The 20416-nt window shown below is 53.7% G+C and overlaps 1 protein-coding gene across 1 annotated transcript in view; it reads left to right on the plus strand.

Annotated features, from left to right (window-relative positions):
- PKD1L1 (polycystin 1 like 1, transient receptor potential channel interacting) overlaps positions 1 to 20416 on the plus strand; it is a 129800-nt gene that overhangs the window by 82138 nt on the left and 27246 nt on the right. Inside the window, exons 35-45 of the mRNA XM_053218734.1 lie at positions 674 to 896; positions 2133 to 2306; positions 3464 to 3583; positions 3671 to 3740; positions 4133 to 4179; positions 5044 to 5179; positions 7777 to 7915; positions 8885 to 8969; positions 9258 to 9410; positions 11181 to 11299; positions 16665 to 16775. Coding sequence (XP_053074709.1) covers positions 674 to 896; positions 2133 to 2306; positions 3464 to 3583; positions 3671 to 3740; positions 4133 to 4179; positions 5044 to 5179; positions 7777 to 7915; positions 8885 to 8969; positions 9258 to 9410; positions 11181 to 11299; positions 16665 to 16775 — 1377 coding nt within the window. The remainder of the gene's footprint in view (positions 1 to 673; positions 897 to 2132; positions 2307 to 3463; positions 3584 to 3670; positions 3741 to 4132; positions 4180 to 5043; positions 5180 to 7776; positions 7916 to 8884; positions 8970 to 9257; positions 9411 to 11180; positions 11300 to 16664; positions 16776 to 20416) is intronic.

A 20416-nucleotide genomic window follows, 5' to 3' on the forward strand; every position in this document is an offset into this window, starting at 1 on the left:
AATAAGGAGCACGTGCCCACAGACGGATTTGTAACACTGCTCCCAGGGGTGTGTGAAGTAGACTAGAGTCCGGTTAAGTGCAGGAGGGAGGGAGGAGGGGTGTTGGGTTTATCCGCTGGTGAGGGTCAGACGCCCAGCCCTTCCTACGGTACTGACAGCACTCAGTGAATTCAGTTCACCCTGCTTGGGAGAGCAACGCTACGTAAGACCCTGTGGTTGGACGGAGAGGGGTAATTTGTCAGGAGTACAGGCTCCTGATGTTTCCGGAAAGCGTGGGAGAACTGCAAGGTTTGTTCTCCTGGAGAATTTCACGTACGATCCGTATGGGCTCCAAGTGTCCCGTGTTCATCAAGAAGAGGTTAACTCCAGACTAGTCCACGCCAGACATGCATGCGTTAAGGAGTTTGAGTGGATTGGGTTCAGGGGCCCACGTGGACAAGCTGTGTGTGTGCTCAGCGCCCAGCATGGCCAGGGGCGTCGCTCTTAGTGGCTGTGGGGGCCTGAGGGCCCTGTCCACCCGCTACGTCCCAGAGGGGCTTCGTAGGTCAGTCTGTGTAACCCGTGTTTGCTGACATGTCCGCTGTGTCCCCAAAGCGAGAATGGGGGCCGGTGCCGCCCTCCGGGGCCCCCGCCGCCCAGGCCTGACCAGGCACTGCCGTGTGTGTGTCCCCAGCACCCCGGCTCTGCTGGGCCCGCTCCGCAGGATCCGCCTCTGGCACGACAGCCGCGGGCCCTGCCCCGCCTGGTACGTGAGCCACCTCATGGTGCAGGAGCTGGGCACCGGGCCTGCGCGGCGCTGGCTCTTTCCCGCCGAGTGCTGGCTGGCGGCGGGCCGGGGGGACGGCCACGTGCAGCGGGAGCTGGGCTGCCTTCGCCGGGGACCCGGCTTCTGGAAGGTAGGTGCCAACTGACCCGCCGGCAGGACGCGGTGAGGGCCCTGCTTCTCCGAACAGCACTAAGTTAGAATCAAGGTGGCCGCATCATAAATGATGCGGCCACTGAGCGAGCCTGCAAGCCTGAAGGAATTGCCCTTGGGTTGTTGGTTTTCTTCCACAATAACGTTTACAGAATTACGGTGGCCTGTGGTCTGTGGTGACCAACGGGCTGCTAATTAGAGATGTGAGTGCCCTGGATTCCTGGTCACCAAAATGACCAGGAAACGGTCCAGGCATGGTCAGGGGGTCATGACAAAAGACAGAATTCCCTAAAACCTCACAAACCAGCTGTGAAACTCGCTCTGCGTCTGTCCTGATCTTTCCCCATTTGTGAGTGTGTTTTATGCAGTTGTAATAACACTTATGCATTTCGCACTTTCTAGTTATCTTCAGGATTTTTGTTTTAGAGAGAGAGAGAATGAGCAGGGACAGGCAGAGGGAGGGAGAGAGAGAGAATCCCAAGCAGGCTGTGTGCTATCAGCTCAGAGCCCAGCGTGGGGCTCAATCCCAGGAACCCTGAGATTGTGACCTGAGCCAAAACCAAGAGTCAGGCACTCAGCCGCCTGAGCCACCCAGGCACACCCCCTTCAGTGATGATTTCAAAGCAAATTCATGAATTTTTCTGGAATAGCATTGAGCACCAAGCATTCCTTGAGTTGAACTGAACCTTGTGAACCACGTGCAAATCTGTACGTGGCGTTCTGCCCACTATGTAGCAGACGCTGCCGGGCTACTGCAGACACCCAGGGGGATGCTCGTTCCTGGTCCTCGGTGTGCTCAAAGCCCAGAAAAAATTAACTGTGCTATGGGGAGCATGCTGGGAAAGTTGATTAGGATCACCAGGGGAGGGGTGACACTTCCACTGAGCAGGAGGGGGAAGGGTTCCACTGGGGGGGGGGGGTTTGTGAACAGAGGCTCTGGGGAGGAGGGTGTGAAGACACTTGAGGGCGACAAAGGAGAGACGGAGGGACAGCCTGTCCCAAAGCCCCCGAGTCCCAGCGCAGGTGGGGTTGCAGGGCGTCCAGGGCACCGAGTGGACGAGGGTCAGCGGGGGCCTGCAGCGCCCACACAGCTCGGCGTCCGGCTGGTGAGCCAGGGGCATCCCCGCTCAGGAGGTCACTGCTTGCCAAGCGGGAGCTCCCGCGGTTGGTGCAGATGCCCCAGGTCCGCCGCTGTCTCTGCGCTGGTCTGTTCCAGCTCTTGTATTCGAAGTTCACGGAGTATCTGGAAGACTTCCACGTCTGGACCTCCGTGTACAGCCGGCCCTCACCCAGTGGCTTCCTGCGCACCCCGCGCCTCACCGTCGCCTTCACCTTGCTGTGCGCGTACGCGTGTCTCGCTGCCCTGGTCACCGCCTCGAGGCAAGAGCGGGTGAGAGCGCTGGCTTTTCTGTAAAGTGGCTTCCAATTCCCAGACCCACAGTGTGACACCTTCCGGACTCAGGGATTAGCAAAACTCAGAGTCCTAGGAGAGGTTTCAAGCAGGGAAAGGAGGCCATGTACCTCGAGTGCCCCCGAGGTGACGTCCAGAGCTGGGGGGCCTGCGGGGTGGTGGCCTGCTGCATTACCTCCGCCACATGGATCTCGTGGCCTCCTGCTGCCACAGAGCAGGACTTTCCCAGCGGGGTCAGCAGCTCGGGCCGTCCTAGAAAATGCTCCTGGATTCTTTTAAGGTTGGCAGTTAATTCAAATTTTAAAAATCCTCTGACCATAAACAACAGAACAGTTCTGATGGCCACGTTTGCCCTTGGAATGCTAGCGTGCCCTTAGCAGCGCTGGCCTGGCCATCCCTCATGTGATGGAGAAGTTACTTGTACCTGAGCGCAGGCAGTTAGATTGGAGACCCTGCTCTCCTGTGGGGAGCTTACAGGGTGACTTCGGGGTGTGGGAAGAGTCAGCTTTGCTGCTTCTGACAACCTGAGGTCATCCGTGGTTCCTGCAGTGGCTGGGAACGTGCCGAGGGGTCCTGTCCGGCGTAGTATCCACCTGGGAGCACGGTGTTCCCAGTATGTGTGATAGCAGTAATGGATCGGCAGAGCTTTTTAAAAAAAGAGTAAGAGGTGTGTGGAGTTGGTAGGACAGCGGTACGTATTATCAGCGCGAAGGGAAGAGCCCTGCGCGCGAAGGGAAGAGCCCTGTCCCCCTAGGACGGGAATGGGCCCAAGGTCAGCACACCTGAACTTGCCCTCCCCTCTGGGGTCACCCGGTGTGTGATCTTCTCGGCTCATCAACGCACTGGGGACACGGGTGCCTTACGGTCAGGTGCGGCGAGGTGCCCGGCACTTCCGGTCAGGTGCGGCGAGAGGTGCCTCGCAAGAAGGGGCACCCGGCAAACGTCTATTCAGTCTGCAGAGATGCGTATGGCAGAAAAGCAAAAAGATTCCTTGTGATTCTTCTGTTTTTTTATGAAAGGTCCAGGATTCAGGGAGAGGGGCCTTTGGTTAAACGTGGGGTACACACACATCAAACACCTTTGTAGCTAAACCCGGAATGGGTCTGGGGGACATGCGTCCTGCTATCTTCCCACAGCTCCCGTGGGCTCTGGGCGCCCCCGACGCGGCCTATGGGTCCTTCCAGACGGGTCTCCTGTGCACCCTGCTGGTGTCTCCCGCGGCTCAGCTCTTGTCGCTGCTCTTGAGGCTCGGCCAGGTACCCGCAGCCCGTCCACCTGGTCCTGCTGTCCCGGGTCCTCCCTCGCCTCGGGACCCCTGCCTGAACAGCCACCTTCTCCCGCAGGAGCCCAGCGGGCCACGCCGAGTGAAGCCCCGCCTGCCCCCGAGGAGGGCGCCCATGGGGGCAGCACAGGGTACGTGTGGGTTTAAAAAAACCTGAAAGGTGAAGTCACGGCAGCGGCCAAGGATGAGGTCTGAACGGGGAGGTGCCGGGAGGGCCCCTCCGTCCTGGCTGAGCCTCTTCAAGAGGCCAGTGCGCTGCACAGACCTTGCGTCTCCTGCATCCTTTGCGCTGTGTTTGTTGTGGGGACAGCGAGCGTCATCTCGTGCGCTAAGAGCCCTCACAAGGGGTTGTGCAGCCCCCGCCAAGATGCCACATGCAAGGGCCTCTCTGGCAGTCGGGTCCTGGGTCTCAGGGACCCATCTTGCTGGGGTCAGAGGGAGGGGCATGTCCTGAAGGAGGCTCTCTCCCTGAGAATCCTGAATCCCTGGTTTAATGTCCTAAATCTGACTCTTTTTAAATCAGGCCCTAACTCCCATGGCAGGACACCAGAGGCTCGGAAGATACACAAGGTAAACAGAACAGCCAACAGGGCTGGCTCTCTGCTGTCTCCCTCGGCCATGGCCCTGACACGACTGGTCAGGCCTAGGGGGGGCTGGCGACAGCAGGGGCCGGTGCACAGGGCAGGTCCTGCAGGGAGAGAGGCCAGCTGTCAGGAGTCCCCGTGGAGGCCACTCAAGAAGGGCTGTGGCTGTCAGAGTCGGGAAAGCCACGTGTGTACAAGCAGTGACGTTTGGAAGCTGGGCCTGGGGTGTGTCCGGGGGACAAGTCGCTTGAAGCAGAGGCCCTTGTTAGCTCCTGGGCCCCAAGAGGGGACACAGAACAAGTCCAGACAAGCAGACACGGCCTGTGACCCAGGGCAGGCTGAAAGGCAGCTTCGAAGTAGCTCATCCACATCATGGCTCTTCTTTGGGGACCAGTGTGACTGTGCTGCAGGCATGTGACTCTTGTCTGGGCCAGCGTTTGGGGCACAGGAAGCTCCTTACGCTTTTGAATCTCTGCCTCCTTGCCGAGACTCTGTCCCCAGGCCTGAGTCCAGGATGCTCTCCCCTCTGCTCCCCTGCTTGGAGATGCCCGATCCCCACCCCCACGAGGCCTCTCTGCCCTCCCGCTGTGAGCCTCAAAGCCCCACTGCTCTGGCAGGTCCAGGTCAGCCCCTGGAGGGCAGGTGACACCCCACAGCTCTCTGTAGAGGCAGAAGATCTAGTCCCAGGGCCACATGCCTCCTCCCCAGACCCCTGCCCAGCCTGAGGCTTGAGGAGGTCCGGGCCCACCCCCTGAGAGCACTCACAAGCCGTGGCTCAGAGGACACAGTATGGCCCCAGAGGACGGAATGCACTGAGATGTTAACCTCGTCCTGACTTTGTATCTTGCAGCGTAACACTCTCCCTGGGTGCGCCGGGGCCCACAGAAGGGCGGCAGGCGGTGACGGTGCAGGCGGTCCGACCCCGGAGCTGGAGGCCTGCGGAGCTGACCCCCGCCAGCGGGCCGAGGGGGAGGAGGGGGCACAAGGTGACGTCGGGGCTGGGTGTGCGACGCCAGGCCCCCTCCTGTCCTGAGCCCTGGGGAGTCGGGCCCAATGACCCTGGACGCTCTGGTCACACGTGAACCAGGCCCATCGAAACAGCCATCAGTTTTGTTCCAAAGTCCTGGCCGTTTCCAGTGTTTACTTATGTGGGTCTGGTCACGCCTTTTAAAAAGTCAGGAGTAGACTTAACTTTTTTTTTTGAGTGTTCTGAGATTTGACGCTTTCAACTATTTCTGCTGCACAGCAGTGGGTAGCTGCAGCTCCAGACCAGGCAGGAGCTGAGCGCTGAGCCGGCAGGGACGGGGTCCTGGTGGGGGCAGCCAAGCAGCCAGTCAGGGCCACCTGAGGGGCCGCCGGGGACCTGGGCCGGCAGGTGCACGTGGCTGCAGGGGTCGGGGTGGTGGGCTGTGTGAGTGGTGTTTCCTGGCTTCAGGCCACCCAGGGCCTCGAGTCCTGGCTGCAGATGCCGGCCACGGATGCTGCCATGCGGACGGTGTTGGTAGGGCTGGTGCCGGTGGTGGGCACAGCACCCCACACGTGGGGGATGGGGTGTCGAGCACCTGGGTTCTGTGACCGGTTGAGGCCCGGGGCCAGCGGCGTGCAGTGCAGGTGCCCGCCCCGCAGGAATTGGAGGTCACATTCACCCCAGGACGGCCACCTGCGGCCGACAGCTGGTCACGCACACGGGGCCGGGAGCCTGGGGGTTCAGCCCGGCAGACCAGACTCGAGGAGGTCATCAAGGAAGGACAGCCCGTTGTACATGCACCAAGGGTCCCCCCCTTGCCTAGCGCCTCCTCCCCAGCAGGTGCTCCTCGGCTTCCACTGCTGGCGGCGGCCCTAGAGCCGCACCACCTTCCGCCTCTGAACAGGTTGGGATCCTCCTATCGAGCAATCACCCGAGAAAGCAGGGCTCCAGCGGCCTCCTCTTGGAGACATGAGATGGGGGTGGGGACCCTCTGATGAAGTGCTCGGCTCCAGAGAGGTTACACACCTGAGCTGCGAGAGGTGCTGCTCCCAGGTGGCCCCCCCCTCCTCCTCCTCCTCTGCCTGGCCCTGCTCTCCTCCCTCCTCCCCGCTCCTCCTCCTCCTCCCCCTGCTCCTCCCTCCCCCTCCTTTCTGCTCTTCTCTTGGTCCTCCTCCTCCCCCTCCTCCCTCCTGCTCCTCCCACTCTTTCCCCCATCCCTCCCCCTGCTCCTCCTTCTCCCTCTCCCTCCTCCTTCCTGCTCCTCCCACTCTTTCCCCCATCCCTCCCCCCGCTCCTCCCCCTTCTCCCTTTTCTACTCCCTCCTCCTCTCAGGTAGTCCTCCCCCTGCTCCTCCCTCCCCCACCTCCCCCCCCTTCCCACCTCCTCTCTGCTCTTCTCCTGGCCCTCCCTTTACCTCCTTCTTCCCCCTGCTCCTTCCTTCTCCTCCTCCCTCCCCCTCCTCCCCCCACTCTTCCCACCTCCTCTCTGCTCTTCTTATAGTCCTCCCCCCTCCTCCTCCGCCTACTCCCCCTGCTCCTGCATCCTCCTCCTCCTCCTCCTCTGGCCCTGATCTCCTCCTCCTCCTCCCTGCTCCTTCCACCCCCTCCTCTCTGTTCTTGTTCTGATTCTCCCCTCTTTCCCCTCCTCTTCCTCAATACACATAGTGAAAACTATAAATTGTGAGGCAGATACAGCAGCAGACTGTAGCCCAGACTGTGGCATAATTCTGGTAGAATATCCTGAGTATAAAGAGCACTCTGCCCTGAGAATGACCATATGAGAAATGCGTCCCCATTTCACCCAGACTGAAACGGTGGTTACTGCATGCAGCCGGCCACTCTGTAGACCTCGTTGTTCTACACGGAAATGCAAATCCTATAACACGGTGCATATGTGCAGAGGTGTGTGTATATATAAAAGGATTTACTGTCAGGAATTAGTTCATGTGCTCATGGAAGCTGGCAGTTCTCATGGACCCACAGTCCACAAGCTGGAGACCCAGGAGCACCAATGTTTCAGCTCAAATCCAAAGACAGGAAAAAGCAGATGTTCTGCTCAGAGGCCGTCAGGCAGAAGGAACTCTCTCTTACTCTGGAAGGTGGGCCTCTTGTTGTATTCAGGCTTTCACCTGATTGGACGAGGTCCACCCACACTGGGTGGGCACCTGGCTTTACTCAGTGGAGCCGTTTATTTTATTTATTATTGTTTTTAATTTTTTAATGTTTATTTATTTTTGAGAGAGAGAGAGAGAGAGAGAGAGAAATAGCTCATGAGGTGGGGAGCGGCAGAGAGGAGGGAGACACAGAATCCAAAGGAGGCTCCAGGCCCTGAGCTGTCAGCACAGAGACTGATGTGGGGCTCGAACCCATGAACCGCAAAATCATGACCTGAGCCAAAGTCGGACACTTGACTGACTGAGCCACCCAGGTGTTCCTCAGTGCAGCCATTTAAATGTTCATCTCTCTGGAAATTCCCTTGTGGACACACCAATAATAATGTTCAACCAAATGTCTGCACACCCATGACCCAGTCCCGCTGACATAGAATTAGCAGGCACACTCAGATGGCAGGGGTGAGGTCTGTTAACATGTGTGCCTCTTCCCTGCTCCCCCTTAGTCCCCACCAGTGGGTCTGGACGACTTGCTGTGCTCCAGTGGCCGAGGGCACCACCGCCTTGGTCAGGCTTCGCAGCGTGGGCCACTTGCTGGATGGTGTCTGTGGCCTGTGGCTTGGGGACGGCATTTCTGGGGTACAGGTGAGCAGTCGTGGTTTTCAAATATCCTCGGGCCTTTGGGAAAGTCTCTCATTGATAAAAAGATTCCTTGCATTTCTGGGAACGCAAAGTGTGAGCCCAGATGTGGCCGTTGCTAATTTCGTCCTCCGGTCTCCCTCCCACGGCCCTGCGGGCGAAGAATCCGGATACAAATCCCCAAGAGCCCCAGGGCCTGGCCAGCCAGCTCTGGGACAGCAGCCCGACCCAGATGGAGCCCCAGGTGTCACCCGAGGCCTCGAGACCCTCCTTGGGAAGGAGAGGTCCAGCGGCCAAGCTCCCAAGAAGCTGGGCTCTGAGCCAGGCTACTGGCTCAGCGAGGAACCCTTGACCCCTGTCTGTTGAAGATGCACGTATCTCAGGGATTCTGATTCTGTCCGTACGGTGGCCTCTCCATCTGGGTCCCCTGCTCCTCAGAGGGCCATTCAGCATGGCTCCTGTGGGCCCAGGAGGAGCAGCCATAAAACCAAGATACTTGCCCCTCTGCCCTTGACTCTTCCCTTTCTTCATGCATATATTGACTCACCTGGTGACGATGGACAAGTTACTTAAAAAAAAAAAAAAAACTCTCTGTGCCTCAGTTTGTTCCTCTATGAAATGGGAATATTCACAGTACCTAGTTTGTAAGATTTTAGAAGGAGCAAATGAAGTCCTCCAGGCTCAGTGCTTTGCAGATGCAAAGTTTATTGTCATTATTATTACCCCTCCCCACCCATGATCTCTGTCCCTGTACTGGGCTTTCCTTTCTCTGTTGCGGGGTTGACATCCCCTCCGGACAGATAGAACTCCCTTCTTTGGGCGGAACAACAGGGCGCCCACCGCTGCTGCCTCTTCCCCGCCATAGGCCCACCGCTGCTGCCCGCAGTCGCACCATCACGAGGACGCAGACCCTTAGGCCTGGTGTCCTGTGCACAGACAGGCAGGTACTGACGGCTGCTCTCTCCCCGGGGACAGGTTTAACCCAACACAATGCGCACAGTGGCTGCACCTGCTGACCCTGTCCGTGCTGTGCTGTGTTTTTGTCACCCAGCCACTTCTGGTGAGTGGGGCCCTTCTGCTGGGGTCCCTTCCTGTCAGCAGGGGCCTGGACGTGGAGCCAGGGCTCCATTTAGGTGACGCGTGATGACATCTCTCCAACCCCATTTTTCACTCGAGGACACAGAGCCTTGGGACGCAGAGGCTCTGGACCCGCCTCTCCCGGGGCGTGGGTGGGCAGGGAATCCTAGACAGGTGACACTAGAGTGCGCCTGAGCCTGTGACTGGGACAGCTCCATGGGTCACAGGGACAGGGGACGAGGACGGTGCCTTGTCTGATTTCTCCTTCCAGGTCGGCCTCGTGGCCTTGGGCTTTGCCTGGAGAAAGAGAGACGACCCACATTTCTTCACCGAGTCTCTGCGTGGGGCTACCAAGGACCTGGGCTCTGAGCTGGAAGAACGTGTAAGGTCCCCCATGGCCCACCGTGCAAGCCAGATGGAGGAGGTGAGGCCGCCCTCGATGCCGTGGTCCAGCCTCCGCAGGCCGGTCTGAACTTCCTCTTTGGATTCAAACTCGACTGCGTTTTTGGAGACCCGTGGGTGTAATGTAGTTTCTCTGCTGCTTCACGTGCCCGTACGCGATGCGTGAGCACTCAAGACCTGTTTCCTTACCTCTGCCCCAATCCCGGAGAAATCAGAGCATCAAGAACAGTCGCCTATTGTATTTATTTTTTTTAGTTTTTACTTTATTATTTATTTTGAGAGAGAGAGAGAGAGAGAGAGAGAGAGAGAGAGAGAATCCCAACCAGGCTCTGCTCTGTCAGCACAGAGCCCAGCATGAGGCTCAAATGCACGAACCTCAAGATCATGGCCTGAGCCTACTTTAAACTATTTTTTTTAATGTTTATTAAAACATGTCTCTCTCGAAAGAGAGAGACAGAGTGTGAGCGGGGGAGGGGCAGAGAGAGCCAGAGACACAGAATCAGAAGCAGGTTCCAGACTCTGAACTGTCAGCACAAAGCCCAACATGGGGCTCAAACCCATGAACTGTGAGATCGTGACCTGGGCGGAAGTCGGACGCTCAACCAGCTGAGCCACCCGGGCGCCCCATGAGCCTACTTTAAACTATTGAAGCAGATAAGAAGTAGAATTCTTGGCCATGATTTTGGAGAACTTCTAAGTCATGTGCGTTTCACAACAAATCTAATTCTTGCTGCTTCCTCCCCCTCCTCCCATCAGTACCCCCTTTGTGTGTGCAACCTTCTCTCGGGTGGGGTGGACAACACGAAAGCAGAGGAAGGTCTCCCGTGCAGAAGGGTACGGGCTGGTCCCTGGCAGGTGTCGTGTCTTCCTGTGGAATGACCAGGGACACGCCCCAGCTCACTGATGGGCCTCACCCCTACCTTTCTCTCCCAACTGCCATCCTTCCGCAGGTGACCAGTGAGCCCTGAGGCTAACTGGCCTATGGCATGATTGCCTGAGTAACCCGTCGGCCCCCTGGTGATGGAGAGCACGTGCCGTGCGTGTGCCCCGCCCTGACCACTTGTTCATACTCAGCGTGTTTCTCCCACCACCTCGTGCAGCGGGAGCATCACTGCACCTGCTGTAAAATCAGTCACAGTGAAGCTGGGAGCAGTGATGTAATTAGACCAAGGCCACCTGGGTGGTGACGAGGCTCTGGGCTGCAAGGCTTGGCCACACTCCTGCTGCACTTGATGGCCCTCAGCACACGGCTCTGGTTTCTCTCACCTTCCTGGTCTCTTTTCTTTCTCCTTCCGTCCCACCGGCAGTCGCCGCCCCTGTGCGGCAGGTCTGCTGGCCCTTCTGTGTCTTTGGCCTCCGGTTCGAGCCCGGTCACAGGTGCGGCCCTGATGCGGGGCTGGCGGCCAAGTGCCCCCGCCCAAGGTGTCCCTCGGTGCGTCCTGTCCTCCTTGGGACTGAGGATGGTGCGACGGCTGCAGGGGGTGGGAGCATCCCTGCCCCAGGGCCCCACCCACATGACCTCCCGGGACAGGGGTCTTTGACTTCTTAGGCATCCTGAGCACCTAACCCATGCCCGTAATCAGTCGGTGCCAGACAGCTCCCCCTGTGCAGTGACATTGTCCCCAGAGCTGGCAGAGACCTGCCCCCCCACCGGCCCGCTGCCCGCCCGCCTGCTGTATGTGACCCGCACAAAGTGGCTCTGCCCCCATCCCCAGGCCGCATGAACGGTCCGGACTGCGGGACCTCCTGCCCTTATCCGTGTCCCCGGCTCACAGCGCTGTCGTCCCCACAGATGGTGGCTGCCCGACAGCGAGCACGCCGCCTGCGCTGGGCACGTCCACCGTCCGCGGCCCAGCTCAGCGTCACCAGGGAGAGGATGAGGAGAGAGACCCGGACGCGGGTGGCCCTGAGGTGGGTGGTGGCCCGACGGGGTGGCTCTGCTCCCACCCCCCTGCAGAGAGGGCGCTGGTGGCCTGGGAGCAGGGGTTGTGGCATGCGGGTGGGGACCCAGCCGCAGGGGAGGGGCACCAAGGGGACGGTGGGTCCAGAGAGAGCAGGTTTGCAGGAGGCTGAGTCTTTTCCGTTTGCATGTGCCGTGACTAACAGTCTAGAAAATCCTACAAAAATGAACAAGAAAACAGGCAGAAGGGAATTGAGCCAGGTAACAGGCTATAAAATGAAAATGCAATATTTGAGAGAGGACTGTTTAGTGGGGCAGGGAAATAAAACACAAGAGACCCACACAGGCATCAGGTAGAGGAGAAGCGAGTGCAGCCGGAGGAACGTGAAGATGACTTAAAAACACATGCCCTCTTCTCCTCGACTGGGAAGACGACACCCATCTTCTAGAGTGCCGTCTAACGTTAGCTTACAACTGTAACGCGCTCTCAATCAAGGGCCAGCAGACCTTTCTGGTTTTCTTTTCTTTCTCCTCCTCCTCCTTCATCACTCGTTCTGGCCCATGATCAAGTCACTCTGGAAGAAGGAACATGGAGAACGGGCCAGGAAAACCCCAGAAGGCAGAGCCAGCGCGTGGGGCTCACTCTGCTGGCCGTGACGGTAAGACCGCAGCCCCCAAAGAGGGTGGCTCTGGGCACACGAATAAGAGACGGCCCCACGGAATGGATGAGGAAGTCCGGAAATTGACCCAAATGCAAATGCCACCCGATGCGAGTGTGTGACAAAGGCACCATCTCAGATCTTCAGAAAAACGAGGGAGCTTTTAACCAGGAATAATTGAACGGTCATGAGAGAAGCGTAAAAACAAATAAATAACTGGATACTTTTGTCATAAGATGTGCAAATTCCAAGTGGATGAAGATTTAAATGTGAAAGCAGAACCATGCAAGTCCCAGAAGAAAGTGTGTGTCAATTTCTCTGTGACCCGTGGGTGAGGAAAACGTTCCTGTGACCTAAAATCCAGAAACGGAAGAGGAAACAAATTTGGGGATGTCAGACTCAAAGAAGAGACACCTGGTGCGACATAAGATGTCATACGTAAAGTAAAAAGACAGTGACAAACTAAGAGGAGTATCTTAACATACGAAGAGGTTTAAAAAAATGGAAAAAAGACCAACAACTCTTTAGAACAAAACTGGGCTCAGGAAGCCAACAGGTGAGGATAGCACTTGGGCTCGTAAGCGAGTGAATTGCAGACTAAAAGTGCAGAAATCTGCAGTGGTTGGTGGGTGAGCTGATGGGGAAGAGATGCTGTCACATAGCGCCCGTGTGAGTGCGGAATGGAACCGCCCCCGTGGGGACCTGGGAAGCCCCGCACCATCACAGATGCATTTGCCTCAACCCAGCGGCCCCGCTCCAGGAAGCGCGTCAGCAAAACCTCGAGACGACCCAGGCACGAGACAGGCCGTGCGGGACCTTCTGCCATAGAAAGAGCCTAAAAATAACCCCGCTGTCTTGCGGGAGACCAGGGCGCCTGGAGCACGAGGACTGTCCGCACAGACGGGGGACACCTCTCCGTTACAGGAGAGAAGCAGGTGGGAAAGAATGTACGTGTGGGCTACCCGCCACTCGGCCAACCGCTAGGAATCGAGTTTCTGTGCATCCGCTTGTCCTCAGTAGAACGAGGGCTTTCCTACCACTTTAGGAAATTGCTACTTAGGGGACAGAAAAGGAATAGGATTTTCAAAAATTTGCCTCAAGATGAAAACATTTGACCTTACAAGCCTGCTCCCTAACGACAGAGAAACTAGAGAGAAAGTCATCCAGCGGGTTCCACAACGGTATTTGTCATTAGCGCAGCGTTCTTGTCTTCATTCTGAGCGCTGGTTCGTGTGGGATGTGGCAAATGAGGGATTCTGTGACTTCCTAATTCTCAGTGTGGGAGAAAGGAGGTGCAGATTTGAGTCTGAAAAAGTTAAAACGTTATAGTCCTGACTTTGAACTAAAAGTGACTGTACATATGTTGGGGCGCCTGGGCGGCTCAGTGGGTTAAGCGTCTGACTTTGACTTCAGTCATGATCTCGCTGTTCTTGGGTTCAAGCCCAGCGTTGGGCTCTGTGCTGACAGCTCAGAGCCTGGAACCTGCTTTGGATTCTGTGTCTCCCTCTCTCTGCACCTTCCCCACTCATGCTCGCTCACTCTCTCTCTCTCTCAAAAATAAATAAACATTAAAAATGCTTTACAAAGGGGCGCCTGGGTGGCTTAGTCAGTTGACTGTCCGACTTCAGCTCAGGTCATGATCTCACGGTTTGTGAGTTCGAGCCCCGCGTTGGGCTCTGTGCTGACAGCTCAGAGCCTGAAGCCTGCTTCGGATTCTGTGTGTGTGTCTCTCTCTCTGCCCCTTCCCTACTCAAGCCCTGTCTCTCTCTCTCTGTCTGTCTCTCAAGACTAAATAAACATTGAAAAATTTTTCAAAAAAATGCTTTAAGAATAAGTATGAAATAATAGTTTTTTTTTTAATAAGGAAAAAAGTTTTTTCTACATCTGTCTACCAAGAAAAGGCCTAGAAAAAACCCAGGGGCAATGAGCAACTGTAGCCTAGATCCTGGTGTACAAATACCATTTTCCACCCAAAAGAAACAGGTATCGTTGGATTTCATGATTTCAAGTCTGTGATAGGAAACATGTAAGGTAAGCCTGGAACATTTGGTAAGCAAGGAAACAATAACTAGACTCGGAAGCCAGTTTGAAGAGGCTTGAGTGGGTCAGAGATGGGTAATTAGACATAAAATCAGAGATCATGATAGAGATCGTGGTGACAATGAATTAAAGCCCATCAAATATCCATAGATTTGCCGTGACGCCAGAAATGTAATTGATTCGCGCCGGCAGATATGTGGGAACCAACTTTCAAAAAGCCAGTAACAAAGTATCGGTCCTGTCTTCCCAAACTGCCCCTGGGAAATCACATAACAGGGAAGGAATATTTCTCTTTACAGAGGTATTCCAGCTAACAGATGAAAACAAAATGATAGGATTGGACCATTTTTCAGCCTTTAATGAATGAACGAGTCTAAGCATCAATCATCCACAAAGGCCACCATGAAGAAAAGAAGAAAGAACCAGACATTATGTGTCTCCTGGTGGGAAACACATCACCCAGGAGGGAACCTACCCCAAAGGGCCTGGTCCTAGTCTGGTCACGTTTTTGTGCTAACTTGCAGCTGACAAGAGAGCACGTGCTGGGGTCCCCGGGAATCAGGACAGAGAGAGAGGGGAGCAGCGACAGTGCCAGTTCCCTCCACCCAAGTAGGGGTGCTGCCTGAGGGGGTAAGAGAGGCCGAAGCAGGAAACCGTGAATGGAATCCACTGTATCCACAGAGCAAGGAAGAAAAACTATCTGATCATCTCGATAGATGCAGAAGAAACCATTTGACCAAATTAGACATTTATTCATGGGGAGAAAACATCTGTGCAAACTAGGAATAGAAAAGAACTTCCATAAAACAATAAAGGGGATCCATGAAAACCCTATGCCTAACCTCTCACTTAGTGGTGAGACAGTGTGTGCTTTTATTTTTAAGTTTGGTTTAATTTTTATTAATTTTTTTAAGTTTATTTTTATTTGAGAGAGAGATAGAGAGCAAGCAGAGGAGGGACAGAGAGAGAGGGAGACAGAATCCCAAGCAGGCTCCACGCTGTCAGCACAGAGCCCGACATGGGGCTCGAACTCAAACTGCAAGACCATGACCTGAGCTGAGATCAAGAGTCAGACGCTTAACCGGCTGAGCCTCCCAGGTGCCCCAGGGCGTACTTTTAGGAATCAGAAACAAGGCAAGGATGTCCCCTCGTCTCTCCCTGATTAAACCTCCTGTGATAAGGCCTAGCCCATACCATAGGCAGGAAGAGGAAATACACAGTTTACCAGTTTGAAAAGAAGAAATAACACAGCCTCTTGCAAGAGGACGGGACTAGTCCATACAGAAAACTCTCAAATATTCCGTGAAAAAGGCTCTTAGAACCCCTACGTGAATTGAGAAAAGTTGCAGGAGAAACGTCACCCTGCAGTCGGTTCTGTTCCCAAACACCAGCAGGGAACAGCTGGAATTTAAAATGCACAAAGGAATAGCGTATACAGTAGTACAACAGAAGTGAAGCTCTTGGATACAAATCCAAGAACACACGTGCAGAATTTGTATGCTGAAAACCACAGAACACTAATGAAAGACATCCAAGAAGATGTAAAGACACGGAGAGACCTGTCCGTTGGCTGGGATCCTTGTGTGAAGGTGTGAGTTCTTCCCAAGTGACCATAGGATCTCAGTGTACTCCCAACCAGCGTCCCGCAAGCTTTTTCATAGATCTTGACACGCTGGTTCTGAAACTTCAATAGAAAGCGCAAGAATTAGGGTACCAGAACAATTCTGGAAAAGAACAAACAAAGCCAGAGGACTGACTTTAGGACTTACCGTAAAGCCTCGGCAACCAAGACACCATGGGATTGGTGATAGAACAGACCCAAAGATCAGGGACAGATGGACAGACCAACACAAATACACTCAGTTGATTTTTTGATGGGACACGAAGGCCCGTCTCATTGGAGAAAGGGTAGTCTTTTTAAAAATGGTACCAGTAGGGGCGCCTGGGTGGCGCAGTTGGTTGAGGGACCGACTTTGGCTCAGGTCATGATCTCACAGTTTGTGGGTTCGAGCCCTGCGTCGGGCTCTGTGCTGACCGCTCGGAGCCTGGAGCCTGCTTCGGATTCTGTGTCTCCCTCTCTCTGCCCCTCCCTGCTCATGTTCTGTTTCTCTCTCAAAAATAAAATGAACATTAAAAAAAAGTTTACTTATTTATTTTGAAACAGAGAGAGAGAGACAGGGAGAGAGAATCCCAAGCAGGCTCTGTGCTGACAGCTTGGGGCCTGGAGCTTCCTTCCGATTCTGTGTCTCCCTCTCTCTCTCTGCCCCTTCCCAGCTCACACACTGTCTCTCTGTCTCTCAACAATAAATAAATGTAAAAAAATTTTTTAAAAATGGTACCAGGAGGGGTGCCTGGGTGGCCTCCCAGTCAGTTAAGTGTCTGAACTTTTGATCTTAGCTCACATCTTGATCCCAGAGTGGTGAGTTCAAGCTCCATGCTGGGTTCCATGCTGGGCATGAAGCCTACTTTAAAAAAAAAAAAAAAATGGTGCTAGGAAAATTGGATTTCAATGTGTGGTAAAAAAAAAAAAAAAAAAAAAAAAGAACCTCAGTACATACTTCAACTTATACAAAAATTCACCCAGGGGTTTCAAAGGTCCATTCCACGAAAAATATTTTGCTGGGTCTGTGCACACAGGGTCTGTGTGGACGCCAATTTTAAACTGTGTTTCTTACAGAGACGTTTGCATGTACACCCTCATGCTGCTCCTGCATTGGCTTGTACTGTGTGGGAAAGTCTCCCAGGATGAATATTCCCTCAATCAAGCTATCCGGAATGAGTTTACAAGGTAGGATGTTTGCTCAGACTTCTCTGAACCCAGGGCCACCGTGCAAGGACTGGTTTGTCATGGACAGCATCACCGACAGGGGGGTCCTGGAGCCTGGGGTTCCAGGGTGAGGGTTACTTTACTCTGTTACCTTTTTTTTTTCAGTAGGAATTTTTTGTAATGTTTGTTAATTCTTGAGAGAGAGAGAGAGAGAGCATATGTGCACATATGAGTGGGAGCAGGGCAGAGAGAGAGGGAGACATAGAATTTGAAGCAGGCTCCAGGCTCTGAGCTGTCAGCACAGAGCCCGACACAGGGCTTGAACTCACAAACCACAAGGTCATGACCTGAACTGAAGTCAGGCGCTCAACCCCCTGAGCCACCCAGCTGCCCCTACTCTGTTATTTTGAACAAAAGTCTGTCTGTCTGCTATTACAGGCCATCTGTCAGAGAAGAAAGGGATCCATCCTCTCCCTCGGGACACTTTCCTTTTACAAAATTGAGGTCCAGAGAGGGTGTTTCACCACTTATCCCGCATGTGAAATCTGGAAAAAATTGTCAGATTGGCTCGGGCACTATTGTCCCCACTGTTGACAGGAGGCCTCTTTTTGGCAGACTTTGGGCACATTTATAGCATCTCAGTTTCATTAATAGCAAAACGATATTTTGAGGTACCTTAAGGTCTGGCGCGAAGATGCTAAATCAGGTTATTGAGGTTGTTTTTGTGGGTTTTTTTGCTTTTTTTGGTTTGTTTTTTTGCGGAGAACATCTGAGTTTTTCAGCCAAAGGCTGCTGTGATTCATAACCAATGGCCACAGTTTCAAGCAGTGGTAAGACCCTCTTGTCTACCATTTCTCACATGCTCATTTGTTTCTTCCTGCTGTTAATAGTACATATTCGTTGTGGGTAAACACAGAAGAATGGAAACATAGAAAGCAGAAAATGCTCAATAAAAAAAAAAAAAAAACCCACTACCACCCAGGGGCAACCACGGACAGCATTTTGTTGTGCCATAATTTTCTCCACGTTTTGGTGGTTCCAAAATTGGGACATGAACTGTATCAATGTGGACACTTAATGTGCCCGTTCCTTTTTTTTTTTTTTTGAAAGTTGTTATTAAGTGACTTTATTTTCTCCTGCCAAAAAATATTCAGTCTGAGAGTTCTTTTCAAAGAAGTGTGGCTTTGATTTCTGAAGTGCATGACACAAACTCATATAGATTCTTTACTGTGGTCAAGGAGGCGGAAATAAAATACCATGTTCCAAGATCTACTTTCTCTTTCTCTGGAGAATATTAAAAAATAAACTTTTAAATGTTTATTTAATTTTGAGAGAGAAAGAGACAGCGTGAGTGGGTGAGGGGCAGAGAAAGGGAGACACAGAATCCAAAGCAGGCTCCAGGCTCTGAGACACTAGCACAGAGCCCGATGTGGGGCTCGAACTCACGAACCATGAGATCATGACCTGAGCAAAGTCAGGCGCTTAACCGACTGAGCCACCCAGGTGCCACTCTCTGGAGAATATTTTGAAACACATTCCTGGATTTTTTTTCTATGAATTTGTTGCCTTTGACTAATTCAACTTGATGGACTTTATTTTTGTTGATGTCAGGGGGACATATGTGGGTGGCTGGCAAATCCATTTAATTTACCTATTACTTAAGGACATATTTGCTTTGGTCTTCTATGAGAGAGGTGGTGATTGACGCCCACCCAGATGATGGCTAGCAAATGCAGGTTTAGGGCCCACTAGTATTGGGAGTAGGACGTCCACGTTCATGAGTCTGGACTCTGTACTGAACACAGGAACACAGCTGCTCACCAGAGAATGTTCTAGCAGTGCAACTGCCCCCACCCCTTTGCAGCAACCGCAGTTAGTTCCATTAATGACCAACTTCTCAGCTTTCCGCCCGCTTGCACACAAGCACATGTTGTGCCAGCAGGAGGCGCTGTGTGCAAAGCAAAGTGACCATTTGGGTGGTTCTCTCTGGAAAAGGAGATGAAAACTGGAGGTATTTCTGGCTCGGATCGTTTATTTTTGATCTCCTATTTTGTAAGTCAGCATTTCTTGACATACTTCTCATACGAGAAGTTCCTCTCAGTCCCCAAATCAGAAACATCACAGCTGAGATAATATTTGTGCAAAGTCGCACATGTAGAGCAATGGATATGCTTGGATTCGTGGCTCAGATGCTGGTCCCGTTGGTTTGTGTAGACCTGTGTCTCCCACTGCGACGCAAAATCTCACTACCTCTGGATGTGCCGGCCACCAAGCAGGGGAGGGGTATTGATGTGTCCTGGCTTGTACTGGGATGCCTCAAGGGGGACCCTCTCCCCCTGCCCTCCCCTGGTACCTAATCCTGAAAATTCAGCAGCTTTTCACGGTTCAGCGTTTGCCAGCATCCAGGAAGAACCAACTACGTCTATTTGAGGGACCAGGCTTTGTTTGCTTAGTAGGGGACTTGGGCAAGTCCGTTGATCCTGGGCCTGCGTATCCCCATCTGCACAGCGAGGCAGCTGGGCAGCTTGATTTCTTCTGTCATAGAAAAACAACGATCATGAGATTGGGTTCCATCATATTTAAGTTTTATCTGAAGTTTTTCTGGACTCTATCAAGTCTCCATGAAAGTCCCAAGTTAAACAGAAGCAAACCACCCAATAAGGCACCAGTACATGAAATAGTCACGACATCCAAGGGCCGTAAGTGGAAAATAGCCGCTGACTTTATTTTTGCGACGTTTAGCCAGCTCTGTGGGCCTGATTGATTTAGTAGCTCTGATTCGGAGCGAGAACACTCTTGGATTGTTTGCCTCACCCCTGCTCTCCGCACACGTGGAGAACAAGAAATTGTGTCCTTGGATGACTGGAGTTCATGTCACTTCCTAACTTCTCGTCGCTTTCCCACAACATGACCTCCTCCAAGAAGTGTCCCGGTCCCCCCTCCTCGTGGAGGGAGGCCCGGATGTAGTAAGACATGAGACCGGTTGCCATTGCCATGGGGGTATTAGGTGCACACCATCCTTGCCATGGCTACGGGTCCTTTCTGTGAAGCCACATGTAAAGACGTGTTTTCGAGGCAGGGCAAAGTATTTTGTCCTCTCTCTAAAGAAGTTTAACGTTTCATTTTCCATTCGACTGCAGCTCGGAGCCACATGTCTGCTCCTCGTGCAGCCATGTGCAGCTCGGGCCCGTGCACATGGCTTCACTGTGTTGTCTGAGCAAGCAGAAACCATCCGTGTTGTCAGCTCGAAATTCAGGTGGTCCCTTACTTCGGTTCCTTGCTGGAAAAGTGAAACAGATATCTGACAAGAGTCATAAAAATTAATTGGAAGAAAACCAGACCCACATTTGTTTACCCCCTACCATGTGTCGTCCTACCCCCGGTCTGTGCCTATTCACTGAACACTCAGGCCGTCTTGGGAGGCTTGGCGGCCATTCTGGGTCTTTGGGGAAGAAAGGGGGAGGCCGTCCATCAGGCAGTGGTGTGGAGAGGGGGCTGTGTCTCTACCCATGGGTCCTGGGGCCCCTGTTCCTCTGGTCCCCTCCTGGTGCTCACCCTGCACTGGCCACACCGCCCCCCATGCCCTTCCTTGACCTCACAGGCCTGTGCCTGTCTAAGCCTCTGCCTCACCGTCCCTGCCTGGAACACTCTCCCTCTGATGT

The sequence above is a fragment of the Acinonyx jubatus genome, chromosome A2 (genome assembly GCF_027475565.1).
Source record: "Acinonyx jubatus isolate Ajub_Pintada_27869175 chromosome A2, VMU_Ajub_asm_v1.0, whole genome shotgun sequence".
NCBI lineage: Eukaryota > Metazoa > Chordata > Mammalia > Carnivora > Felidae > Acinonyx > Acinonyx jubatus.